Below are 8385 nucleotides of genomic sequence, written 5' to 3'. Positions count from 1 at the left end.
TTCCCCCGAGTGCGTGGGCAAGAGGGACGGACCGAAATGTAGGTCATCGAAGCTATGATTTCAAAATGAAAATGATCAGTGATCGTCGTGTTTTTGAATGAGTAACTGTATAGAATAGGATTATTTCAAACATGAAGAAGGAATTTAAACTACACAGTCCCGTAGGAACGGAACCAGTTACCTACACGTGGCCGTTACCATCGTCGGTAAGTGAATCTTTGAACCGTGAAAATTTACTGAGGATTTTTTACTGTTTTCGATGAAAGTTTGACTGGTATGTTCTTTTTTCTCTTTCTAGGATGACAAGGATGGTGCCCAGGAAATCATTGACACCATGAAGTAAGTTTTCTATTCATTTGTTTCACTAGTATTTTGTTTACAAAATTATTCCTTTCATAAAATTGCTGATCGCCATATTCTGATTTGGTTTGAGGTTACCAAAGGGGAATGGGGAAATTGAGGAATGTTTGTATTCAAATGAAATGTCACTTTGTCAATTTTGTGATTGTCCGTAGTATTATTGTCCGTTTATTGTTGTAACTTATGTATGATTTGACATGACAGTATAAATATCATTAATGATTGGTTCATTGGAATAAGTGCTCATGTTAGTCAAGTATATTTGATAATATTATTTTTAAAATGAAAATCATTTTAAACATTTAGACATGTGCATTTATTAAAAAATTGGACGGGGTAGCATGATTTGTAATGTTGCCTGTATTGTACTAGAGTCTAGACTAGTCCAAATAATTGTACGTTGACGGATTTTTTTTAGATTTTTGATATGGCAAATCCTTCACTTACAAATTGTTTAGTATCAAAAGTGGGTAGTTATTCCGATCAGGATTCCGGGTTAAAGCATATTGCGTCTATAAAATATCATAAAAAAAGAAATAATACCAGATAATGTTATTTTATATTAGTTCCGTACATAAAAAATAAATATCCAACTTATAATTATGAGTTTGACGGCTTTTCTTCATTTCATTCTGTCAAAACATAACGATATATACATGAAGGGCACCTGCATGGCTTCAGGGCACAGTTTTAAATCGCTCGGAACATCTCGGCCATGGCCCGAGTTGTTACAATTGTATTAACGAGGTCTATCTCGAAGCTTTGTCGGAGGAGGCCGAGTTATTACCATTGTATCGAGTTGTTCCTCTTGGCATAATTGTTGTCTGTGTCAGTCAACTTTCGTTTTATTGGAAAGGTAAACAACTTGTTTTAATGCATTAAAGGCTTGTTTAGTGCAAAATAACATTTCACTTACATGGTAAAATATGAATTTAACTCTTTTTGATCAATTTCAACCATAAAATACTTCACTTAAAACAATTTCAATATTTTTAAAACACCCCTGGTTTTTGCACTAGACGTTAGGGATTGGAAGAATCCCGTATAACACATCTATTATTTTAGACTAGAGTCTAGACATACAAAAAACTGTTTAAGACATTTATAGGTCAAATGAAATGAAACTTGGTGCACACGTTGCCAGAGACAAACTACTCTTATAACAAGACCCATAACTCTTTCAAGGCCCATAACTCTTTCTTCAATGTTTGTTGAGTAATTCCCTTTGACCAACTGAAAAAAGTAACAGTTTGCTCCGCGGCACTATTGTTTTCCCCTTTTTTATCAAAAGATGTATACCACATTGGCCCTGAGGAAGCTTAATGATGTATGCCTACTTTTTCATATACGTGAGCATGTAAAGAATGATTAGTTTATCAATATTTACAATTTTTCTTCTTGATTATTTTCCTTGTAATGAAATTCCATTCCAATTGAATCCATAATTTAGCATATATCATGTTTGCACACAATTCTATGAATAATAAAACGAGGGCCTGGGTGGTTTAACGTTTGCTCCCAATAATTATGCGACTTCGCAGGGATTAAATTAATCGTAAGGGGCAAAAGAGTTCATTTTGGTCAGTCTAGTGCAAACATCAAATTACCGGTAGATACTGAGTTAGTATTCAATTTTGAGGATTTACCATAAATAGAGCTAATTTGCTCGGCTGAGGCCTTGTGACCTAAATTGACAACCAACAATTACACTATCAACTACACATTTTTTGCAAAAACACGTTGCATCACCGCAGTAAATCGCTGGTATATATTCTGCGGTAGCCAACACAGTTGTACATGCATCGCCCGGTTCAGCTTCTGCTGTCGCATGTTTCAGAAAACATGCTTGAAGCTTATTGCAGCTTACCGTGATATGCAGGTATTTTTAACAGGTCCTGTTGTTAAAAATAGAAGATTGTAAATTGTACCGTGTTCGCAGAAGGGCTTGCACCCGATTGTGAGGGTAAACAATCTCATCCCCCAAACTTGATAATACGGTCGCTTTGTTAAAGCATTTTGGGAAATAAGTTAATTGCTACTAAAATGTACCTGCAAAAGGGTTTCAGGCCTTTAGGAAGAGTTTGCACAAGAAGCTCCGCTCCGTTAGTTTTTCACACGAAAAGCAGAGATTATTGTAAGTTTTTAAAAAGTGCCAAAATGTCATATGTTATGTATGTTACTATTTAAGAAAATTTGGAAAATCACGATTGAAAATTACTGGGGTCACACACGTGTTCAAAGTTCACAGAGCATGGTTAATTGCCATCTTGCCTCATTTTAGTGTGGAAAAATGCCAAAAACATCATAAGCTATTTTTAACCACCACTAATTCATATCGTATAATTTAATGCTACATTATATTCAATGAACTATTTATTCACATTCACATAAGTTAAGCGAGGGCATTCGAAATTTAGTAAGCACAAATAAAGTTACAAAAGTGTCTAAAAACTCAGTTTCAAAGCATATTTTTCAGGGATCAAACTACACTTTGAGTATGGACAAAGTGATTTGTAGATTATCGATTAAGTTTGTAGTACTTCGTACGAGTTTTTTAAAACTGACTAGAATTATATATATATATAGTATAGCGTTGACTCGGTGTAGTGGAACGTGGGGAAAATTATTGGGCGTTATATTGGAGGGTATAGTGAAATTCAGATAAAAAAGATAACGACTGTGGTAAGGAAAAATTGCAGCAATAAGCAAAATCTGCAAAAATCAAGTGATTGGTAGTGTATTTACTTAGTTCCACAATAATCAAATATAAAAACAGCTGAACCTTTATTGACGGACATATTGTCTGTTTTGTGGTGTTTGGTTCTAAATGTTCGGAACATTGTCCTCGACTGCCGTAAAGACTAGTCCGGACTTTGCTAGATACAAAGTGATGTCCATCAAATGCCTTTAAAAGTCCTTGGGGTTCGGTTTACCTGGCCTTACCTTTTTTAATAGTCTGTTCGTTAAAAAAAACGCACTATATTTTTATGTTTTGGTAAATTGTGTGATTTAATGTGGTTTAAAAAGTTTTATACTGAAATATAGTATTATGCCATTCACCAATGATGACAACAAGTTCTAACATAATGCTCTTGTTTTTTATGCCCTCGAAGGTGGGCATATTAAAATCTCACCGTCTGTCCGGCTCTGTAACTTTCCCTTGTATGGACAGATTTTAAAATAACTTGCCACATGTGTTCCACATACCAAGACGATGTGTCACGTGCAAGACCCATGTCCCTACCTTAAAGGTCAAGGTCACACTTAGTGTTTATTCACAATGGAGTGCTGCATATAAGGACATAGAGTATAGGTTGTTGTGTCCGGGCTGTAACTTTCCCTTGTATGGACCGATTTTAAAGAAACTTGCCACATGAGTTCCACATACCAAGACGATGTGTCACGTGCAAGACCCATGTCCCTTCCTTAAAGGTCAAGGTCACACTTAGTGTTTATTCACAATGGAGTGCTGCATATAAGGACATAGAGTATAGGTTGTTGTGTCCGGGCTGTAACTTTCTCTTGTATGGACAGATTTTAAAATAACTTGCCACATGTGTTCCACATACCAGTACGACGTGTTGCGTGCAAAACCCGTGTCCCTGCCTCAAAGGTCAAGGTCACACATAGTGTTTATTCACAATGGAGTGCTGCATATAAGGACATAGGGTATAGGTTGTCGTGTCCGGACTGTAACTCTCCCTTGTATGGACAGATTTTAAAATAACTTGCCATATGTGTTCCACATACCAAGACGACGTGTCGCGTGCAAGACCCGTGTCCCTACCTCAAAGGTCAAGGTCACACTTAGTGTTTATTCACAATGGAGTGCTGCATATAAGGACATAGAGTATAGGTTGTTGTGTCCGGGCTGTAACTTTCTCTTGTATGGACAGATTTTAATATAACTTGCCACATGTGTTCCACATACCAAGACGATGTGTCGCATGCAAGACCCGTGTCCCTGCCTCAAAGGTCAAGGTCACACTTAGTGTTTATTTACAATGGAGTGCTGCATATAAGGACATGGAGTATAGGTTGTCGTGTCCGGGCTGTAACTTTCTCTTGTATGGACAGATTTTAAAATAACTTGCTACATCTGTTTCACATATGAAGACAACGTGTCGTGTGCAAGACCCATGTCCCTACCTCTAAGGTGAAAGATACACTAAGTGTTTATTCACAAGGGAATTCTGAATATAAGGACATAACAGTGTAGGTTGTCAAGTATGGGTGGTATTTTTTATGTTTTCAGAGGCAATTTAAAATAAAGTGCCATATGTATTTGACACGTAAAGGCAAGATCAACTTTTCATGTACTGACCTTGTTCGTAGGTCAATGTCACATTCGGGGGCATTCGTCACATACTGTGACAGCTCTTGTTTTAATCCTACCATTTACCCTACATGTTTTGGACAAGATGTAACCCTAGGCTAATTAAGCACACACTTAAAAAAATGCCCAATCATTAATTCAATGTTATTTACTACTGTACATAGCTGCACCTTCCTGCTTTCATATATTTCAATGCTTAAGACTGTCAAATATTTGTGTGTGTGTGTGTGCGTGCGTGCGTGTGTTTTTATTAAAAGTATATTCACTTAACATATTTGGAAATTGAAACCTACTATGACTTCAATTGAACACAATTCTTAACATTTCTGGTCAAATTTATGTAAGCACCCCATTTTTCTGCAGCACCCTGTGACTGTCATGTCTAAATCCCTATTTCCATATTTAAAAGTAAATGATTTAACCTTATATAACCTGATTATGAACTTTATTCTTGTAAAGATGACACACTTTTACAGACAACATTTATGACATAAAAACTGCATCTCTTCGAGTGTGATATAGTAAACCGATTAAAATAATGTCTGCTAAAGCTGACCGTGTTTTTTCCAGGTTAATGATTTTAAAAACTGAAATGGTTTTGCTTTTGATTGCAAAATAGAAAGTGTGAAAAGAATTGTTTTAAATTCATATGCAGTACAATAAGCTTTTAATCATGGGAATCCGGTAAACATGAACTCTCATTTAAATGTACATTTGTACTTACGCGAGGGATTGTCACATTACAGAATACCTAGTAATAATTATATATGTAATTTTACTACTGCGAATATACATGAAGTATGATATTGTAAGTAATTACATCCCCTCTAGGTTGTTCACTGAGATATGCCACAGTAGGTGACCTAGTTTTAGAAAAGTGTCTATTGATCTCTAAAGAATTAAAAAAAGAAAAGAACATAATACTATATAAATTTTGTAGATATTGGAACATTTATTTATGTTTAGTAACAAGCATAGTTTAATAGTAACATCTGAGTGCATTAGAACAGTGGTTTCAAAATGTCATTGATGTTGGATAAAATCCAGTTGGTGTGTGTCCATATAAAATTATATTGCTATCTTTGAAAAGTCCCCAGACTCTACTATCTTTACTCAGATTCTTTGGCACAAAAAGAAACTGATCAGTAAGTTTATAGTAGATTCTACAAAGGATGAGATATGATTCAGATTTTTAATTGAAGTGCAAGTCAGAAAATAAGTATAAATATATAATGCAAAGTTGTTTCCAATTTGTTTGCACTATTATGTCACATCTGTGGCACTGAGGCTAGGATTACAAGCTCTATTTATACAAAAATGCTACAAGTTAACTCATGAGGCGAACTGGTACACAAAGCAACCAATCAATACCTGTTTCTTGATCTTAGCTCAGTTTTTACAGCTCAGTCCAGACCTGCACAGATTCTAGTGTAATCTGCTATTTTATCGGTTGCATTTTTATAATAAAAACTGAGGTCATCTTCTTAGCCAGAGGTTGAGGATGGTATAGGTGTCTGCATCTCACATGGGTTCATGGTTCATTGATAGAAATTAGGCCCCAAAAAATATTGTTCTGGTTAGGGTTACATCTTGTTCAAAAACGGGTATGGTATCTAGGCTTTGGTATCCACACCAACTCACATGTATGCTATAAAGCAGTAGGGTCAGAGTACTCAATGAGGGCTATTTTTTTAAGCATTAGCACAAATCTACATCTTTCAATCCCTTCACTGGTCAAATGCTCTCTGGGCTTGCTATATTATTCTTGATTTTATATATATATATATAATGTTTGAAAGCTGGTGATCAGCTGCAGTAGTAGTGTACAAAAAAAATACTTGTTTGTCCAAAATTCTATTTTTAATGATATGAATCCCTGGCTTGAATCCCACCATGGGCTTTATCTAAGGCTGTCTCTATTAAAGGTTGAGGGAAATGGGGCCAGGCCCTTTAAAGGGGGAATTTTACCAGAAAAGGGGAATTTCGCATAAACATCAATATTTCTTAAGAAGGAAATTCTGCATCTGACATGCAGACAATAACATTCACATAACAATATTAAATCAGGTTGCAAATGCATATATTTTGGCTATTCTATGTACTGTTTTGATAAAATTGATTATCACAAAATTTAGGGGAATATTGTCTTGTTAAGGTGGGGAATGGGGCTGAAATTGGACTCCCAAATAAAACTTAAAATAGACCTCTCTTTTTTTCAAATCTTGAAATGGTATAGCTTTTTTTAAATGAAGCAAACAAATTGCTATATTTAAAACACTAGACCGTAATAATAGTATAATTTGTTAAATTTCAGGTTGGTGAGCCAGGAGATACCCGAGCTGGAACAAGCCCTCAGCAAGAATGTGCTTAACAACTATGACACCAACAGGTATTCTATACTATTATTTATTTATTGGTGTTTTTTGCTGTTGTTATCTCATATGAGGGTGTTTTTATGTAATTTAGCTGTCAGATCATGTTTTAGAAAAAACTAAAGAGCCTGGACCACCTGGCTCAAATTTCCCAAACATATTGACTCTCTCATAACAGGATTAAGTTAAATTTATTATTTCTGTTTGGTATTATATATGAAATATTTACATTCTTGAGGTTGTTTTTAAATCATCTTTATGATAATCATGGTGAACTATTTTTTATGTAGTAATATCAAGATTATATATTAAAATTTGGCTTAATGAAAAAGCTATAAGGCTCTATTCGTGAATATATCAACATTTGTTGAAGGGTTTCAGCCGTTAGTATCTTTATAATAGTTCTAACACTCCTAATCATTTGCCACACTTTATTTCAAAAGAATTTCTGTTAAAAGTGCATTTTACAAATCATGAAATAGTCCCTTTAAGATCATGTTTCTGGTACAGGGCATTAGGGAATTAACTCTATATTGGAAAGAATGAGATACGTCTGCCTTTCATTAAGTCGCTTTCATATTGAAACAATTGTCGCCTAATGAATTATGTGATATATCTAGTCGCAAATAATGCATGTAATTGAAAATGATGCAACAGATTTCTATTAAGATTTCCATTTGAGACTGGTGTAAATTACTTTCGTGTCAGCTGTTGCTTTGTTGTTTTTCTAGTTGTGTTTAATGACTAGATATACCTCTAAATAAAGGTTCTAGGATTGGACTTCCGTATTTTATTTCCATTTTATAAATATGTTTGTTGTTAACTCTTAAAACATCTTTTATAATATTTTATTTACAGAGATGATATTTAAAATTTAATATTGATCCTAAAATCAGGATTGTGAACTTTCAATTTAAGACTCCTACATTTGTAAATATTGTCTGCAGACCATTTACATTAAAACAGTAAACAGTGCCTTCAAATAGATATGAATGGCTTTGACATATGCTTTTAACAGGGGTCTAACCACTCCTATTCTGGGCCTGAATTATGTCACTCGTACTCAAATTGACTGTCTCATACTCTCATACAGGACTGGTATTTAATATTGGTCTCAATTGGATCTAAGAACAATGTAACTAATCAGATTACTCGTTTTAAATAACTGACCAATAGAGTGAATGAAGTCGATGATGTATGGCCATTAGATTAACTAAGAACAGTGTAGCTAATCGGATTACTCGTTATTAATATCTGACCAATAGAGTGAATGAAGTCAATGATGTATGGCCATTAGATTAACTAAGAACAGTGTAG

The 8385-nt window shown here is 34.7% G+C and overlaps 1 protein-coding gene across 3 annotated transcripts in view; it reads left to right on the top strand.

Moving 5' to 3' along the window:
* The first annotated feature begins 21 nt into the window (after positions 1 to 21).
* The window catches only part of LOC128213429 (nuclear pore complex protein DDB_G0274915-like), a 53963-nt gene continuing 45599 nt past the window's right edge, over positions 22 to 8385 (top strand). For all 3 annotated transcript variants that reach the window (XM_052919114.1, XM_052919113.1, XM_052919112.1), the window contains exons 1-3: positions 22 to 206; positions 299 to 339; positions 7011 to 7085. In XM_052919114.1, the coding sequence (XP_052775074.1) occupies positions 132 to 206; positions 299 to 339; positions 7011 to 7085 (191 nt within the window). In that variant the 5' untranslated portion in view covers positions 22 to 131. The remainder of the gene's footprint in view (positions 207 to 298; positions 340 to 7010; positions 7086 to 8385) is intronic.

The sequence above is a fragment of the Mya arenaria genome, chromosome 13, assembly GCF_026914265.1.
Source record: "Mya arenaria isolate MELC-2E11 chromosome 13, ASM2691426v1".
Taxonomy (NCBI): Eukaryota; Metazoa; Mollusca; class Bivalvia; order Myida; family Myidae; genus Mya; species Mya arenaria.
This window is presented reverse-complemented; position numbering and strand designations above follow the sequence as displayed.